General features: G+C 42.6%; 1 protein-coding gene across 1 annotated transcript in view; it reads left to right on the top strand.

Annotated features, from left to right (window-relative positions):
- Positions 1–20268, top strand: part of PLCL1 (phospholipase C like 1 (inactive)) — a 186943-nt gene that overhangs the window by 150597 nt on the left and 16078 nt on the right. The window contains exons 4-5 of the mRNA XM_063400231.1: positions 9766–9841; positions 12951–13060. Of these exons, the coding sequence (XP_063256301.1) occupies positions 9766–9841; positions 12951–13060 (186 nt within the window). The remainder of the gene's footprint in view (positions 1–9765; positions 9842–12950; positions 13061–20268) is intronic.

Consider the following 20268-nt stretch of genomic DNA (forward strand, 5'->3'; position numbering starts at 1 on the left):
AAAGTGCCCATTTTCTTGCATGGGGAAGGAGAGGTCAGTGTGGTACAGGAATGCTTACACAAATGTAGAGACACGAACTGGAATCGTTCCAGATGAGTGCTGCTGCTCGTGGTATGACATATGTCACTGCTGTGGGTGACTGAGCAACAGCTGTGCGTGACTTCCAGCGGCAGAAGTTGCTGTCACACTGTGCCTCTGGGGCCGTGGGGGTGCCCCGCTGCTTCCCGACCTCTTTGGCAGGCTGCAGCACCCGATAGCAAGATGCACACTTCTGCCAAGCCTGACTTAAGTACTGCACTGTGGCAGCCAGGCTGAATCACGACTCGCGTTCAGAGGACAGTGTTTTTTTCTGCAGCTTGAGTTCATGAGGAATAAAATGATGAATAATGCTGGGAGTATCAACTTGCTTCCAAAGACCATGATGTGTTGCAGTGACTGCAACTTTGGCCAACTCTGCAATGTGCCAAATGCTGCCTCCTTCCCATCTCATTTTTTGCCTTTATAACACACTTTTCAAGGAAAAATCAGTTTGTGGGGTGGGGGAAGACACTGGTGTTGATTAAAACAGAAATACTGAAAGTACTCTGAAATAACCCCTGGGTTCCTTCCAGAATAGTTTCTATTACTTGGAAGTGATTAAGTTATGGTAATAAAATGCCAGCTGTAACAATTGCAGAACAAGGATTTGCAAATCCAATTGATTGCCTTATTTTAGATGGAACTTTTCTGGGGTAGATTTGTTACATGGTCTCATGTCTTTCTGAAAGAGCAAATACCACATAAATAAGAGATTCTTCTGTCTTTGGAGGCCTGCTTAATGGAGTTTTACCAAAACGAATGTGTCATCTCTTATCTTTGTAATTATATACTGAAGAGTACACATGGGACTTTTCAAGGCCTCCTTGTACTTTGCAAACAGTTTTTCAATTTAAATAGGTGAAAGGCCTCTTTTGGGTTTAGACAGAAACACTTGTAAAACAGTTTAAATAATAGTTGTTCTCACATTTGTCTCCGATGGGGGCAGATCTAACTTGAATGTCAAGAGAGCATGCACACAGTTTAAAATCAGAGAGAGAGAAGGGAGTTGTGCCTTGCCTATGTAAGGATTTATTTGAGATATAATTCTGTTAAGGAGAACATGACTATTGTTTTTTTTTTTTACTCACTTTGGCTGTGACTGCCTCTTCCTTTGCTGAAACTATTCACTTCTGAAAAAGAAGGCTGGATTTTATAAGTGATTTTGCTACATTTTGGATGTTTGCCTTTTGAGACAATGCCAGCAGCAGAATATTGAAATCTATTTAGCCTTTTCTGTGTTTGAATCAATGAACTGTCTCTATCAATCTTGATATTTGAAATCACAGTGTGGGAAGGGGTTTGCATGTTGAATGTTGGCAAAGGGCTTCTCCTTGCTTTATAGTGACTTCATATAATCCAGGATGTATTTTTAATTTTTTTTTTTTGTGCAAATGAGAGCACAAGGAGATGTTGGTGGAACACAATATAAAATATTTTACCTTATTTACTGATTTTAATTCAAGATATACTACAGTTCAGCCTTTTATATTGTTGATAAATACGGCTTCAAGGAACTGGATCCACAAGTGCTTGCTGCATGTCTCTTCACTTCAAAGCACTTTTTAAATGAAAAGGCCTAAGAGCATTTTTAAATGCATAAAATAAAATCAAATCTGTTTATATTGGCCTGACTCTTGTATGAACAGGCTATACTCCTTAATTCCTTTTACAGTAAAAGGGAAAAAAGTTAGACCCTAAATCTCAGTGACTTCAGGACTGCCTCACTCACTGGGCCCCACAGCACAGGGAGCCTGAATGCTGGGCAAACACTTCCTCACCACCTCTGAAAACACTACATGTGCTACAGTCTTTAAAAAGCCTGCTTTGAAAATAATTTCTGATGAAGAGAGCCCTAGTGTGTTAGAATTTTTTCACTTACAGAAAATTGCCAACTGAATATACCTTATTTCACCATGGAAAGTATAGACTCTGCCTGTGTGCTTAATGGGGCATGAACAGGGCTGAGGGTCCAGGGAAATGGAGGTGCAAATGCTTAGAAACCTGCCACAATGATCTGGAAAACAATTAACTGTCTGTTCCCTCCTGTTTGGCCTTTGTCAGCTGTGAGATAGACAAAGAATCGTTTGTGCTGTTCGTTTGTTTTTTCCTGGGCAATTAATTTTACCATTGTGCTCTGAATTAAATATTTTCTTTTGAGAGAGACCTTATTAGAATAAAATTTAATGTGCTTTGTTTAAGGAACCGGAACATTTTGTCAGGACTGTGTTTCTCTCATTTTATGGGGGCACTGCATTGGTTTAGTGGAGCTGTACTGTTGGCCATGTCTCAAGTAGGAGGTGGCTTCATTGATAATACTGTGTTGTATAGGAGTTTCTGTAGGGGAGAGCAGGGAATAGGATTTGCCAGAATCAAGAAAATAAAGTGGACTGTTGACAATACACAGACATTTTTGAAAAGTGAGTCAATGATGAGAAATACAGTGTAGAATGGCTAATTTCAATTTACAGCTTTAGTTGATTCCATACATAGAGCGTGATGAATGGATTCTGGTCATGCTGTCATTGCTTCCCACACACACATTCCAGGATGGTGCACCCTGCCACTTTTATTCTTCAGAGCTTTCCTCTCCCATGAGGAAGGGCTCTCACTCTGCCTCTGTACTTGCGAGCTCCCCCTTGTTAGTGGTTGCTCAGGTGGACAGCATGTGCAGTGTGCCTCACAACCTGTCAAATTAATGCTGGTGTTCTTTGATCACACCTAAAAAGGAGTTACTCCACATGAAGAGAAGGGATGGGACCCAGCTGGACCTGACAGATGGTTGAATTATTCATTGCAAACAGTTATCCTGTGAAGTTGGGATTTTTTTGGTTGAGGATTGTTTGGAAACAGATTGTGGTTGCTGTGTCTGCATGATATATTCGTGTGCTGATGCAAGCATGCATGAACTCAGGGACGCTTGTACACTTTGCATTTCAGTTATTGGTTAAGCATTATTTTGCTTCAAGATCAAATGATTGAATAATTTGAAAATCAAAAGCAATAAACAAGTGATAATAAATGTTCTTGGTTTTACCCAATCTCCTGGCTCATGTGCATACTGAAATTTTTCTAAGGAAAATGAGATGTCCAAGTTATCTTTATGTGTTTTCAAATCGTAAATAACAAGAAGTGTAAAAAAGATTGAACAGTGAAGCTATTTGTTGTATAAACTCACATTGACATTAACGTTTTTCTCTGTATTCAAGCCTGAGCTTGCTCTGTTGAAGCAGACAGTTATGGAAGGCCAGGTTGGCTGCAGATGCTGCTGAGAGGTGGCAGTGCAGTTAAGAATATTTTGGCCAACATGGAGATGGATTGGGGATTTTTGAGAGGAGAAGAAGCATCTGTGAGGTTGCTGGGAAATAAGTAGAGGTATTTAATGGCAGTGGTTTTGTTGACATGGGTATTGGTCCATGCATGCTAGCAGAGGTCTGCTGAGGTGTGTGTGAAGTGAACTGCTCTTTGTCTGCTGTTCTTTCATATTCAGTCTTCTTGGGCTGGTCTTTGTGCAGGCACAACTACATTCCCAAGAAGAAAGTCCTTTTCCCCAGTTATTATATAAATGCAAAATGACTAAGTAGATTTTTGTGAGCTTTTTCACTGAAAGTCATACCTCAGCTGGATTAGAGTCGTCCCCAGAGGAACATTTTTCACTATTCTCTCAGCAGCTGAAGACAAGGGATATTGCAGAACAGAGCATCCTCTGCCAAAGAAGTGTCATAATGCACTGACGTCAAACACGGTCCAGCACATGGACATTGTCTTGAATTTGTTTGTTTTAAAGAATTTTCCATCCAAAATTGGGCATAGGCTGGGAAAGTCAGTTTCTTTTCCCACTTCTCATCAAGGAAAGTCCTGTTTCTTTCTCTGTTTCTTTCTTTTTATAATCCTTTCACCCACTGCTCTCAAAAGTTTCTTTCTCTGATTGCCCATGTCCATTAGTCACTTCTAAAACAGAACCAGAAGAGAGTTGAATCAGAATTTCCCTTAGAGAAGGAAGTTCCAGTTGGGTACTTCAGTTATATTGTTTTAGCATAAGCACATTGAAAACTGAGCTCCCTCTCTCTTCCTCCCTCGCTCCTGCTGTTCTGTAGAGGACTGGTCTTCATGTACACATCACATCCTGCAACAATGGTTCCACGTTTTCCCAGAAATATTTCTAACTGAAAGCATGAGGTTGGAATTGAAGGTGAATTTTACGCAGTTTCTTCTCCAGTTTGTGTCAGTAAGGTATTACAGATGTTTCCAGCTCATGTAACCATCCTTGACAGCTGTTTCTCATGCTGGGCTGTTGCAGGAAAAAGACTTGGATCTGAAATCTGGCTTGAGATATATTAGGACAGAGACAAGGTGAGGGACAGAATGGTGGCCAGCAGCATTCTTTCTTTTGTCCTGGCACTTCATACCCATCTTTCTTTCCTTGCAAAACTTGCTGACACACAATAGATGGCCTGGTTGTTTCTTGTCCCAGATGTATACAAGAAATATGCAATGCTAGAGGGAATTCTCTTCAAATTTGCATGAGCCCAATTTGTTCTTCAGCTGTTTTTGAATTGGTTGTGGTTTTGTAACCTCTTTTATTTTTGATTGATGGTGAGTTTGGTTTGTTTTTGAGGGATTTTTGTGGTTTTGTTCTTGTAACCAGGCAAAACTCTTCATTGTCAGTGAAAGGCATAGAAGAGATTGGGACAATGGCCGTGAGGAGACACCTAAGATAAAGCTTTGTTTTAGTCTGATGTTCAGTCATTTTCTGTTCTAAACTTTGGAATATTTATGAGAGGTTTCCTTGAACCATCCCTTTTTTCTCATTTATCTTTCCAGCAGGAGCAGTACTTTAATTTGCCACCAGGAGCTTTTCCTCTCTTTTTTTGTCTTTTTCTTTTGGTGAGACTGCTGTGTTAATTTCCTCTCTCCTTTTCAGTTTATAAAATAATTCACAATGAAAAGAAGAAATTGGTCTTTAGCACAAGAGTTCATTAAAGTAAAAAGAACATTCTTTTGTTCAGTTTGTACTGATCCTGTGATTAAACTGCCCTTAGTACAGGCAATAAATAACCCTGTTAATGTCATGTGAGTAATATGATGCCCTCAGTGTAAGATATTTTAAATTTCACTTAAAATTTATTTAGATTAACAGAAGTGACAAAGTAAAGCATTGTTCTTTGTGTCAAGCACTGGGATTTTAAATTTGATATTCCATGCTATTCTTAGTCACTGAAGTGAGACAGGTCAGTTATGGTTTGAACCCTTGGTCTGTTTCACTTTCTGGGTTTCATATACTGGATAAGGAGAGAACCTCTGGGTTTGTGCCAGCTCCTACTTCCTATGCTTCTTTTGAGAATGCACCACGATTGTTACAGAGACCTTCGGGTGGATTGAGATGAATCAAGTTTATGCTTCTTCTCTGCACTGGAATCGGGTTCTGTGTGCTTTCATTCCTATTTTTGTCCCATTTCCTCCTCACCCCTCCAGTTATGTTAAACACACTAAGTTTATCACTTTCTTTCTGACATGGGAAATGCAAGTTGTCCCAAGAAATCCTGCCACCTTCAGCAGCTGATAGAAATTTCCTCCCTCCGAGTGGACCCAGATAGCAACATCCATCCTCTAAAGGTTGCTTTCCAGTAAATGTTAGTTGGATTTTAATCCCTTGAAGCTCAGCATTCAGGAGTTAACACACTCCAGGAACACAGGAGTCCTGAGGGAGCAGGACACCTCTTGCGCTGTGAGCGTCACTCACGGAAGGGAGCTGCCTTTTGGGAGCTGACATTAAGCAGATCCTGATGGGCTCCAGCCAGATGGCTGGGACTACACAGCTGCCTGGAGGGCTGCTCAGTGCAGATCTGAGCAGAGGAAAGGTGCATGGAAATTCATGCTGCAAATATCAGAAAGCTCACTCTTCGCTCTTGAGATAGGTTGGTAGATTTCAATATATTACTGGCGAAAGTGGGCTTGAAAATCTCAGCTGTCCTGTGATTTATGGGGTTACCTTCCCAGCAGAAAATCTCAGTCTTCCATGTTGTGTTTCTAGGGCTTCTGGTTCTTGTCACTTCTAGAAGAAATAGATGACATCCTCGAGCAGAGTTTCAGATGTGATGGCAGCTGGAAGAGCAGGGAATGATTCAGACTGGGAAATCATGGACTCATTTCAAAACTAGCAACAAAAAGTGTATCTAGATGCCATGACCCGATGCTGTAACTTTATTCCTGGACAGCAGTTACCTGTCTGTTTGAATCAGTCTGTTCTGTGAACACCCAGGCTTCGTCCTTGCCCTATCCTGTTGTTGCCATCTTTTACAGCAGCGTTAGGAAGCAGGATCTCGTGCCCTCTGAAACTGCACATGCAGCTCTTGTTGGGGCAGAGTCTGGCCTGTCATGTAGGGATAGAGGGTGCTGCACACTGTGTTATCAGAGGTGGTAAAGGTGCCATAGACCAACCAAAATCTTAAAACTGGCTTGGGTCCCATTATTTCTACCTAGTGCATTAATTCCTAGAACAACGTGTGAGGGAGGATGGCACGTGATGAACTGAGGTTGTCCCTTAACCCCAGTCACTGAGCTGTGGAACTCTGAAACCACTCTCAGGATTTATCATGAGACGAAAGCTGCTTATTTTTGTCAAGATTACTGTTGAGCAAGAAGATGGGAACAGGTTAAATTCTGCTACATGATCTGTTTTTAATGGTTTGTTCTTGCTGAGCTGAGAGCAGTGAGGCTTTGATGTCTGCATCAAAGGATTCAAGGGTTGCTCTACCTACTCTGCAGTAAGGGAAAATTGACATCCTAGTGCTACTTTCCTCTTAAAAAATGAATAGAATACCTTCATGTCTGAGAATCCTTAAACAGGCATACTAGAAACTCCTGGGAGTGGATCCAGTAGCTGCATGATTCTCGAGCCCAGTTCTTTTGTGTGGTAGGTTAATTTCCTGTGCCTGTATGTATATGTATGTGTGTGTATGCATGTGTATATTTAAAAACCTCACAAGTCACGTTCTGCTTGAGGGATCTGAGCACAGGAGAGTCTGACACACTGGCTGTCCTGTACCGCCGTAGCTGCAGCTGCTCTCACGGGGCAAACCTTGCTGCTGAGTAGGAAGCGCAGGCACAGAGCCAGTGGGGACCAAGCCCAGGGTGATGGCTGCATGGGCTGCAGGAGCCATGGAGATGCTGGGATCACCTGGCTGGACTGGGCAGTGCAGGCACTGCCTCACAGGCCCCAGCTCTGCATGAGACAGAGGTCCACGTTTGGCCTCTGGCTGCCTTTTCAGTGAGTTGCAAGATTTTTGGGACTCGTACTGTCTTCACTGCTCAGACCGACCTTTGGCATTCGTAGTTGTCAGCTGAATGGCTCCCTCAGCACAAAAAGATTGTGAGCTGTGGGACAGAAAAGCCAGAGAGTGGGTAGAAATTGTCATTTCTTTCTGGATGACAAGTGAAAATATCAAAGAGGAAAAAACAATGTGATGCATGAACAAGTAAGTAATAGGAATGAAAGGCAAAGGACACCATCAAAAGTAATTTAAATCTCAGGCATATTCATTGGGCATGTTCTGTTCAAGAACAATTTTGCACTCTCTAGAGATATCAGGCTTTTTTCACTCTGCCTGTGAAGCTGATAATGGATTTTGTTTTCCATGTGTTGTTCTTCATGTTAAAGGAAAGGCATAGGTATTTTTATTAAATACAGCCTTAGTACATTTAATTAGAAATAAAGATGGGATGAGGAGCAAAATTTGGATCTAAATTCCTCCAGAATCTGGAATTTTGAGTGTGACAAGTGAAAGCGTCTCTCATTCCTTGTGTCTAATTAAAACAGTAAGATGTGCTAATTTGCAAGTGTTAATTTATTACTGTTATGCTGTCTTCCACTAAAATCATTGAAACCTATTACTTTCATATTTAGCATATTTGAAATTAGGGAGGCTTTTAGCAGTTGCAGCATTTTGGCAAAGCTTTCAGCTGGTGGCTTCTGTAATTTCAGGGTGTAACATTAGGCAGTCACTCTTTAGTTTGCTTCATTTCTGATTGGCACTGCTCTCGTGCTGTTCGGGTTTGATTGAGGTTTGTGGTGAACATCCCAGGACAGTGAGGTTACTCTCAGGCACAGTTTGTTATACTGCATGTTCTTGCCTTCTGTAACAGATGTGCATGTCACCTTTTGCAATTTCACAAAACAGAACAATGGAAAATATTCTTGTTTGAATGGGCTTCTGAGAGGTTTTGGAGGCTTGTTCAAAGGAGAATAGTATTTGGGTGTAGAGAGGCTCAGGAAACTTGTCAGGTGATGGATGCTGGATGCTTCATTTGTTTGCTGTTAATGGGCTATTCTAGGAAGATGTCTAAGTAGGGAAGTCTCTTGAAACTTGTGAGTAGGCTTGTTGAAACGGCTGCTATTGGTTTGTTTGATTATAGGTGAATTTTTTTAAAAAATTATTTCTTGTGTTGCTGTCTTTTCTATTAAGTTTCAACAGAAATATTGAGGGTAGGATAGGATTTGGATCTCAATTTCCCAGAGGAGAAACTCAAGAACTACTATAGGTATCTGAACTGTTGTATAGAATAAAATCCAGCACAGGCTTAAATATCACTGAAAATCAGCTCTATTCATGACTCAGTGACATTTTTAATAACCATCTATGTCGAAGACTGTACTTACTTCTCCTTTTAAGAAAATACCAGTTAGAAAGGGTTTAGTTGAATGTTATAAATGCTGTTATAAATGCCAATCAGATATTCCAATTTTAAATAATAATTTGGTTTATTAATAATAAATCAAATTACAGAATTTCGATAACCCACCAACAGTGGAGAAACCTGGCAGAGTTTTCCCAGGAAATGCCAAGGGTGAACCGTGAGATACAGGGTCTGGCAGCCTGCTATCCCCCAACGGTTCACAAATTAGCCCGGTTCGGGGCTTGGTTTTATACACTTTATTCCGCCCTTGGCAATATTTCCCCATATTCCCCACTAACTAAACAAATTCGGGAGTCTCCCCGACCAAGCAGAAAAGAGTTCTTTTCTCAGTTCAAATGTTAATGTCCAATTTCAATAGGTCCTTATAGTTGATGAGTGGTCGAGATATTGTAGATGTGACTTGATGGTCCGTGGAGGTGGCACCCAAGGTGTGAGTTGCTGGTGCCAGCTTCTCTCCGGGGTCTCCTCCCGGTGCTTGGGCAGCTTCGGGCTTTCCTGGAAAAACCCCTTTGTTCTTTTCTGAATGGGGGCGCCGGCTGTCTCAGGGCTGTCAGTTTCGCCGTCTGCTGCAGAATCTCTTAAAACATAGACTTTTACCTGATATCACATTATACAATTTTATAAATTTCTAATTTATCAAAAGAACATGAATTAACCATTCTACGTTTATAACATTGAATATACAATGAAGTTTGTCTGCTAAATCTGTTTCCTTCTGAAATCACTTGTGTTTCCTTCATATTGTTTGCAGTGGTGTCTCATGGATGTAAAACAGCTGTTCATTAACTTTTGGAGCAAGACATTTTCAGAGCAACTGATACTTAGCTTGATACAGATCTGGGAGCCTTGCATAGGAAGGAAGGAATATTTATCCCAAATATTTATCATATTGCTCTCAGAGCAGATCTCTCCAGTTTCAACCTATGTACTTTCTGTGTGTTAGATGTTGCAGGAAACCCTAGTAATGCTGATTTTTTTTTTTTTTTTTAACAGATGATTCAAGAGAGCAGGGTTCTTATTGAGACGGCAGACACCACTCACGACAAGATTGTTCAGTGCCAGAAAGCAGGTAATCCATTTATATTGAGCAGTTCTGGGTGGAAGATGGGAAATAATGTGCCATAATTTACTTACAGTTTGTGACTAATGTAGCATTTTCACCTGGGTGTAAGTGAGCATTCTGGTCTTTCTCTGGCGTGCTTTACCTTCCTGAAGGCTCATCTTCCAATAGCAATGCAGGTGTGGGATCAGACAAAAATACTCAGCTTTCACCTTAGAAGCTATTTCTCCATCTGCTCTACAGCTTTGAACTGTCTGACAGCATTTAAATTAGCCAAACTAATCAAAAAGTCATTAAAAAGAGGGGAGTGAGAAGGCATGGTGCCTTTACTGGGTGCATTCTCTAGCTCAGTTGTTCCTTTGAACACAGAGCAGGCAAGAGGTTTCTATAACCACAGAAATTATAAATACTATTGTTTCTGATAGGCATTTTTGGATTTGGCAAGTGATGCAGCCTACAGCCATTTGCGTCCATTAAATGTAAATAATGAATGAAACTGCCGTTTTGTAGTTAATACTTTATTTCATCTTTTCAGTTAGGAGAAACTGGAAGCTGTCTTAACAGTGGCCTTTAACTGATTTCATGTGGTGCAAGAGCAGGATGGAACCTAGTCTCTGCTCTTTAGCCATGCTGGCATTGTAGTAGCAACGGGGTGAGAGGCAAGTGGCCATGTCTGGCTGGAGGTCGTGGGCCTCATCATTGTGACGTGCCTTGGGTTCTTATCTACATAAGCAGCATAAAATTCCTCTGCCCAAAGCCTTCCTTGTGTGCAGAGAGTTTATGGAAGGGACAGCAACAAGGAAATGCAGCAACAGGAGGATCCTCTAGGAGGTATAATTTAAGAGCAATACTTCACATTAAACTATGCAGACTCTCAGCAGCATCAGCCACCTTTCTGCCCAGCTTGGTCTGTGCAGAGAGAAGAGCCCACAACATTTGCCTGGGCACTGGAGTCCTTGTGAGCAGGAAATGTGTATGGAAAATACCATGCAGTGCCATGCCACCACACTGATGTCCAGAGTTTCATGCAGTTCCCCTCTCCTTCCCTCCCCCTGGAAAAAGAGAAAGTTTTCAAGTGTGTTCAGTTTGCTGCTGCATCTTCTTGTATTTTCATTTTTGTTTGCTTTATTTGCCTTAAATTTTCTGGTTGAGAAGGCAACTCGATCAGACGAGATGTGAAGTGCTTTTCTGAAGCCCTGGGATTCAGAGAGAGGAAAGGACTAAGAGAGCTACCCCTCCCCCTGCCCATTTGCCAGATAGCTTGTTGCAAATGTTACCCAGGCAAATTTTTATGTAACACTTCTATGTGGTCAGATGAAGCACGCAAAATTAAAAGGTGTCAGAGGTACAATTGCCTGTGACCTTGTCCTTTACCTCACCCCAGTGCTGCTCCCTTTGAACATGTGTTCCACCAGACCTCTGCTTCGTTGCCTGTTTTGGTGTGGGTTCTGTGTGCCTCAGGTCCTGCTGGCTCTCCCAGACTGGTTCTTGTGTGTCTGTTTTGTTGTTCTTTTTTTTAAATGTGCAGGCTCAGCCCAATGCACAGGGGTCAGCAGCAGCTTGAAGGACAGACCCTGCTAAATGCTTTCACTGGAGTTGATACCTGCAGCTTAACAAATGTTTGTGGCTCCCTCTTGCTGGGGCAGTGCTGTGTCCAAGTTACAGATGGAGAAGTGAGGTCCAGAGGGAAAAATAAGTAAAAGGATGCTGCATGAAGGCAGGGCTGTCCACGTAGAGCTAAGATCCATTAGCATTCTATCCAGGACAAAGCAAGTAATTTGAAGATTTTCTTTTAGTAATTGAAGTGAAATGATTTGTAAGTCATTTGGCATGAAGCTCACCTGCAAGGAAATCTTGCTCGGGGTGCAGTTACTTATACAGTTTTCCAAAGAATGTACTGCAGGAACTCCGTTAGCCATGACAAGCAAAGCCTGTGAGTGGGTGAAGTTTTGGAATGCAAACAGTGGAGAGAGAAATCTTGCATTGTGTGGGGTTGAACAGCCTCAGTGCTATTGAGCTCCTGGAGTCAGTGCAAGGGAAGGAAAACCAATGTTAGTCTTCCAGGAGTGCTTTGGGCAAGCTGTGCTGAGTGCAAGCCTGCCTTGGACTGTCCTTCGGCGACCTGCCAAGTAGCCTTTGCATCCACACTGCACAGATGTTCTCTCCATTGGCATTTCTTTGATGTCATTTCGAGGAAGCTCAAATTTGTGAGTGACATTTACCCTAAAGTGTTAAGGGAGAGAGCTATGAAACAACTGGAGATGGAGCTTGGTTTGTTCAGCCAGGAAAGGCTTCAGATGCTTTGGAGTTACTTAGTGCAGTTTGGCCTTTGAAAGGTACAAATTAAGGGAACATAAGCAGCTCTTTTCCATTTTGTCTCTCAGTCCACACCAGACTCAGAAGTGGTTGCATACACTGTGCAGATCTTGTGAAAGTGGTTGGCCAATTGGATACCTTAAGATTTTGAATCTGCTCCCAGATTTCCTGAATTCTTACATCCAGCAACAGATTTGCAGACGTTTGCCACAGAAACGGGCAATGAAATGCAGCAGGGCTGTGGTTGGAAGTCTCAGTTCTCCGTGCTGCAGGAGTCGCAGTCCTGTGATTAGAGTTACGTGCTTCTGATGTAATTTATTGTTGTGGAGTACAAGGGCAATTCAATATGACTGATGAAGATTAATGAGGAGATGTGCATTGGAGCCTGCATTTGCTGTGCTGAACAGGTATCCTCCACATGTGTCAGACAGCCTTCCAAGGTGCAAAGTCATCAGCTCAAGGAGAGTGACAGGCGATTGCCTTTTGTCGCAGTATTGGCAGCAGTGCAGGCTGCAGGCAGAAATGCTGGAGGAGTGTCTGTGCACGGACCTGTGCCTGTGTGGAACCCCAGCACAGGCAAGGAGAGCCACAAACCAAATGGAAGTACAGCCCCAAAACTGTACATGGCACCTTTATTCTGGAAAATGTTCTCACAGGATGAAGTCATAAAAAGAAAAGGAAGGGGGGAAAGCACAGAAGGAGGTTGTAGGAAGTCCCAGCTGCAAGACTGAAAATGCTCACTCAACATTTTTATAGGGAATATCAATTGTGCATTGAGTGATGTGGCAATCTGTGTTTTTAGGAATGGAATTCCATGAAGAGCTTCATAACCTTGGGACAAAAGAAGGATTGAAAGGAAGAAAATTAAGCAAAGCCATTGAGAGTTTTGCGTGGAATATTACAGTGCTGAAGGTAAGCACAGAAAGTACCCCCTCCTGTCTCATATTAACTTTAAAAGTAAACCTTTGCTCTTTTAGCTCCTCTGTTTGTACATCTTACTGATTCTGAAGAAACATGTTCTTTTTTTATGGGATATATCAATTACCCCCACATATTGATATTTAATAAATATATCAATTACACCTCTGATTTGGAAGCTGTGAAGGGAATTTATCTAAGCCTTGAACAAAAGAGGAAAGTTGGCTTATGGTTTGTATGATTAGGGATGTGGGTTTGTCTGTTCTGCCCCATGCACCCTGAAGGTGACCTGTTTGAGGTCACTGTGTTTCAAATACTTGTTTTGTAAAATGAGAACTGGAGCATCTCTTTGGGAAGGGACAGGGGGCAGGAGGGCTGTCAAGAAAAAACAAGGAATATTCTAGATCCTGCAGGACTATGTTTCCAAAGTGGAGTGCTGTCCAAACAGCTAAAAGGGGATTTTCACCCCTTTGTGGAGCTCTGCAGAGATATACCGAGGGGTGAAGTTGTTACCCACTGGGCTTTAGCCTCTGGCTTAGCATTAACCAGCCACAAATTGTCCTGGTAGCTGTGTGACTGAGCAGCGGCGAAGACAGCTCGGGACAAACAGGGATGGAAAGAGGAGAGGATTTGGTGGAGCTGCAGCAGAAGACAAGGAGAGGGCCTGAGCCAAGCATTCAGGTTGTTAGCATTTAACTCACACCTTCCACAGCCTCATTTCCCACCTTGCTGTGATAGATCACACTTCCCTCCGCACTGTCCCAGCTGCTCCCCTGCTCCAGCTCCCAGGCTGCCCTGTCTGGCAGCATTTCCCTGTGACTTCCCAGTGCATTTCAATTTGCTGAAATCCCAGAGCAAGCCAGTTGATGAAAAGGAATTTTTACTAAGTTCCTTATCAAATATACCCCTAAATGTAGCATGGAACATCAGTAGGACAGGTATGTGTGAGCACTGTGGTGCTGGAAAGACCACTTAACATGTCATGAGCAGGAAGAAGGAAAAAAGAGTTGGGTAGAGAGAGCCTGAAGGGCAGAAGTGTGTGGGAGAGGCCGTTGATCGGAACAAAGGGTTGGAGAAGAGCTGGGACACCTGTAGTTTCCTCCATACCTTGATTCACCGTGAGAGAGTGGAAAAGTGAGGAATGGAGTCAGTGTCAGCTTGGTTCATGGGGCCTCTGATGAAGAGAAAAGTCAACCAGTTCAAACTCAAATAGATAACCTATTCCACACAGAGCAATTGAGGTCAGCAGCTAGAGTCCCACCCCCCCCAACCCCACAAAAGCACACTAGGCAGTTCTGAGCATTAATCTGAATACCTTTGGCTGTGTTAGGTAAAATAAATCTGTAATGATCAGAGTCACTCTAAATGTTTTGATTGTTTTAGATGTTTGTCAAATACGGAGTTTGCACCTCTGAGGGTGACCTGAGATTAATGAACATACAAGTAAGATATCAAAGAAACATTTTCCATGGAAAATAATTGCTGCCTAGCACATATTGTCAACATACTGAAGAGCTTTTAAAAAATCTAGTCAAGGTCAAGGAATAATTTACTTGTTTCATTTGTAAGCCACAACTTCTTTTCTATCATTTTCACACAATAAAATATTAACGGAGTTTGTGACAACTATCCATGAAATGCACATGAAACATCTTTTCATTCTGACTGAAGCCCAACCCAGGAATGACATTAGAAAACTGGGAATGAAGTTGTGCCTCAGATGTGTGATATGAAACCATCAGTAATTGCTCTAATTTGTTATCTTTTATTTTCTTTTTCCCCTTAAAAATACTGTCTTTCAGTGACCCTGCCCATAACCAACCTAGATCTCCTCTTTAGCACTGAGTCTTCTCAGTTCTGGTGGGAGCTACTCAGGAGGATTTGGTGGGAAGAGACCCAAACCCTACCCCACTCAAGCCATAGGTGTCCTCCCTATGTCCAGTGGCAGGGTGGGCACTACTCACCCATATATTTCACTAGATGTTGTTATGGTGTTGTAAGAAAAGGAGAAAAATATCCCATAACATCTCACAAATGCATCAGCTGCTTTACATGAGGTGAGGTGAGTGAATGGCTGATGAGAGAAAGCCTCTGTGTGCTCAGGGTTGTGGGAGGCAATTACATCATGCAGCAGAAGTCAGTTCGTGTGAGGTGCCTGTGAGTAATAGCAGGTATTATGTTGTTTTTGTGCTGTGAAATGATTAATAGTCTTTTCCTAGGCTAGTGAAGCCAAGACATATTTAATTAATGTGTTTCTTTATAAAAACTCATTGCAGTAGGTCAGCTTTGAATAAAAGAGGAGATGCAATAAGAAATTGCTGCTGGCAAAATCATTAAATAGCTACAGAGTGCAAGATTAAAGTGTATTTCATAAAAATCCTAACTGTGGACATTCTTCATGTTTAAAAATGCCCTGGGGTACTTCTAGGAAGTGAATCAAAATAGTATGTAATTTTCTTCCTTAGTTTATATAAACTTAATTACATATTAGTAATACCCACTATAAGGATGAACTGTTTGCCAGAAGGTAAAAATATCAGTAAGAACATGGATGTTATAACTTGGTGACAGTCTAACAAGTCAGCTTTGACATCAATATTTATAAAATGTCACATCTTCCTCTTTGGTTCCTTGTTGTGTAGAACACTGTCAGGTTCACAGTCAGTAATACTGAGGGCATAACGTAAGTACACTGGACAGGAGAATCATGCTCTCACAGCAATATTACAGGAATGGTTATGATCCCAAATTTAATTTCTCTCTCATTTCCATGCAGCACCAGCTCTGTGCCTTTGTTTTCCTCCTGTATTTAACTGAGTGCCAGTAGAATGCAAAGGCAGCAAAAGAAAATTTGTGTTCACCCCCTCACAGGGGCCAGGGTGTCAGGAGCCCTTAATTTCACCCTACCAGGCATGCAGAGCTGCTCTCTCAGCTGAGGCAATTGTTCTGGTGTGACCCTCCCTTGTCACAGAAGGTCATGATTCATTTTCATGAGGTATTCCTTGTTTTTAGAGGCGGTGACTCCCGATTTCCCAGAGCAGAGGCTTCGATGCAGTTGCGTGGGCTCACCCTTGTTTCTCCCCAGATGCTGGTGCTTCTCCCACCTGCCTGGCTAGGCCACCTCTGCTCTGCTTCCTGTGGCTGCTTTTGCAGTGAGCTCCTCCTGCCTGCCCTGGGAGAGAGGGGAGCACCAGAGCCTGGAAGGCGGAGCTGGGAAACCTCCTTGGGGCAGTTCTGACCTCGGGCTGCTGCGTGCTGAGAGCTGGGACAGAACCCGTGCCCTCAGTGCTGCTGTAGAGCACTGGGTGGTCTCCAGGTCAGCTGTGCTCACATGGGGGATGTCCTGCAGAGCCAGCTCGGGTCTGCTCCTGCTCTCTGGGCACAGGACAGAGCCAGCTGCCACCTCTCCTGGGGCTCTTCAGCCCACTCTGCCTGCCTCTCCCATAGGGTCTTGTACCAAGCATTTTGCAGTAACTGAGGCACTCTTAGCATCTGTCACATGTGCAAACCACTGATTCAATGACTGCTATATGAGTTTTTGAGAATGTTTGAGGGAAAAAAGTTGTAGCCTGCAAAATTACTCTCCTTGCTGAGGAAAGACTGTCACAGACTGCCAGGAGGTGTTTACTTGAGCAAAGAATTTGGGATCTACCTGGGTCCCAAGAGCCTGGCAAGTAAGTCAAACAAAGTATGAGTATGTTGACTGGGATTCAGATTTATTGCTCTCATGTGGTCATGCTTTGACAGTCTGCAGACAGATTTTTCTGGGTTGTTTGTGCTTTGGTGGGTCAGCACGTACAAAGTCTAGAAACAATACCAAGAGGTACTTGTATGTTGAGGGTAAATATCCGGAGAGTTAATATGCCAACATGCTGGCTTATTTATAGACAAAACATGGGGAAAAGAAGATAGAAGTGGTATTTACTGTTTTGGTCTTCTGCTGAAGGGCAAAACACTCAAATGTTTGATTCTAGTCTGCTCTGAAATGCACGTGTGTTTTTAAACCTTTTTTTTGCTGCCCGTGATAAGATTTTGCCTCTGCTGCCCCATGTCCTGTTCTGGCTTAGTAGGACTCCAGCTACTAGTGCATGCCACAAGACATCAAGTGGTTACATTTTCAGGGATCATTTCAGCTCTCATCCATGAGTGTATCTGTTAATGATCCTGCATTTAAATTAATGCTGATTAGATATGTCAAGAGAAGTTTGCTGAATGCAGAATGCATGCAATTATTAAATTGCTAACGCAGTTCTCTCTTTGGGGGTGGCATCCACAATCTTATAATGTGGTTGTGATCAATGGGCAGAATGTTAGCTCTGGTGTAGATGATTTTATGTGGCAAAACTGTGCAGAAATAGTACTTTTGCAGGATGACATCCACAAATGACCTCTTTCTTCACCACAGTCATTTGTGGCAATCAGCCTTCTGTTGCTTTGGAGACCTGCAGCATCCAGACCCCTCACTTGGGTGGCAGAGCCCCAAATGCACATTTAATTGCTACTTGCAGAGATAAAAGTAAGATTTCTGACAGCTGTACATACAGACTAGCTGCCCTCACCTAAACCAAGATGAATTTATCATCACTATAAAGTATCAGTTTTCTTTATGAGGAAAAACCACCTGTCAGACAGTGATTGATATTCTAAAGCACCTTCAACACAGAGTTTCTGATGACCTTTGGAAAAACTAGCTCCATTACCAGCCTTAATTTAAGGATCATTAGAGTGCACTATGGAAGTGTTTTTGAATGGATACTTACAGTATCATAAAATCTTGGGACATTTATATGGATCTTTTCATATCAGTCCTTTTTCCTGCAGTTAGGCAAGAACCATGGCTTTGTTCCTTGGCATGCTGCAGAGTGGATAACAGAGCAGCACAGCAGAATCTTAGGAACCTTATATGTAGTTAAGCACAATGGTAATAATATATTCTGCCACATATTATTTAATTGTTGCTAAAGGATTTGCATGGCAATTTATGCTATCTAGATCTCAAGTGAGAGCATGATGGATTCATGAGTCCCCACAAAGCTGCTGTATTCTATGTACCATGTGTTTTATTCACTGAAAGTGTCAGTTAGGCTTTCCTCTGACCCCCAAAATTCCTGATACTGTATCTCCCTCATTCCCCCAGCATATCTCTGTGGATATAAGCACAGTGGTGCTCAATTTGTGAAACCTCAAAAATAGATGGAATATAAGCCAAAGTGTCTTAGAAACAAATTCTTGTGATTTGCTGTCATCTTCTGACAGTGATAGTCCATCAGGAGCAGTAGGCAGGAGTGGTTTGTTTGGTTTGGAGTTTTCATGCCTGCCTTTAAATGCAGGGCTCACTGTGTTATTCTGTATCAACTCACCTCCTGTCTACTCATACCCAGATCTAGATAAATGTATTTTGAATGTGATTACCCCAAAGGCTCTTTTGAGCCCAGAGAGACTAAATATCTTCCCTGCTCTCTAGTCCCCACATTGTTTGCATTTGCTTTGCTGATGCAGTTCAAACTTTTGAACTAAGAGCCGTGTTTCAAACTTCTAAGCCTCTCCAGACTGTGTGCCCTGGCTCCTTTTGAAGGATCTGCAGCCTTATGCCAGGATGTGCTCAGCTACAGCGGAGATTATCTGAGCCAGTCAGTCTGTGACTGAGTGGCAGATTTTACAAACATGGGAGGAAATGCAGGGCAGTTCTAGTGATGCTCGTAGTGACTAGATCAGCTTGGTCTCTTACACATCAAGTGAAGGACAAAAAAGAGAAAATTAATAAAAAACAGCTGGCTTTCTGAGAGTGCTAGGGACAAGGTGAAGAGGGCCACAAAGGTCAACATCCATTTAGCCCTGTAAATACCAATCTGCTTACTTTGAAACAGTTAATTTAAAAGTAGAGGGAAAGATGAGGGAGGAGATAGACTGAGGTTTTCTTTATTGAATCTGAGAAAGAGTCTGGAGGAGTCACATTGGAGCACGACTTCTTCCCATACCCTTTGTGTACTCTGAATGCAGTGGTGAGTGCAGAGGAGGCTCCCAGTTTCAGGGCTGGTTCCAGGGCAAAGCCCTGTGCTCCTGGCTCTCACGACAGGCTCCAGGGCTCTTCTGTATGTGGAGGTGTTGCAAGATTCTTCTGGAATAGGGGATTTAGAGTCCTTTGAATGATCTTGAGTTACAAGATGACAGGTAAGTGTTGTGCTTCACATGCCGAGCTGTTTTGATCAGTGTATTTTGTAAACCAAGAGAACCAAACCATGTGATTATTAGGCAGGATAAGCAGACCTTTCTTGTACCTAGCAGAGTGCTGTTCTCTACTGATTTGGTTGATAAAGGGCTCCTCCTTAAATGGTGAATGCAGAGGGTTTTGTTTGTTTTGCTCAAGCCCAAAGGCAGGAACCAAAGCTCTTCAACACACAGTCTCTGTGGATTTTGTCAGTTGTATCTGTGTGGTGGCATATCTGGTGATGGAAACTTCTCAAGTTGCTTCAACACTGTGTATTAGGGTAAAAAGTCTGTAATCCCAGTCCATCAAGAGTACTGGTTAATCAGCTGGAATATCCTGTTATTCTTGGCCCTCAGCCATGCTACCAGAGCATTGCTCCAGCGAGGATGTAGGGAGCAGTCTCAACAAGTACAGCATGACCTCTCTGGGTACCTCACTGTTCCCCATGAGTTTTTGAAGCCCTAATGGTGTTTCTGACAAGGTCTCTGTTTCCTTGGCCAAGGAGAATTCCAAGACAAGAGTTGGATTTAGAACAAGCTAAATATTTGTGTATGTTTAAAATATACGTGAAGGCCACCCAAGCAATCTTAAATCATTAAGTACCAACTGCTGGCAATAGCAGGGACTAAGCAGAGAGCAAAGATTACCAGGTTTCACAGCTCTTGATGATCTCCTTCATGATCCTGTGAGTTTCTGTAGGGCATGAAGTCCCAGGATAGCCTGACAAAGAGAACAGACTTTGTCCCCTGTTAATCAGTTATTGCTGGTTTGTTGAATATTGTCACAGCATCAGTGTTTCACTGACTGACAAGGAATGATTGTCCAGACAGTCAGATCAGGCAGAGTCTGTGTTTATCTGTCCAGGCACAGGGACCCACATGGAGCTGCACTTGCCTGTCTCAGTGCTGGTGCTTGTGAGGAGCAGCACTCACGTCCCTGCAACACACAGCCCTTGCAGAACCAAAGCCAATTAATAGTTTCTGTTCTTCCAGGG

This window comes from Prinia subflava, chromosome 6 (genome assembly GCF_021018805.1).
Source record: "Prinia subflava isolate CZ2003 ecotype Zambia chromosome 6, Cam_Psub_1.2, whole genome shotgun sequence".
NCBI lineage: Eukaryota > Metazoa > Chordata > Aves > Passeriformes > Cisticolidae > Prinia > Prinia subflava.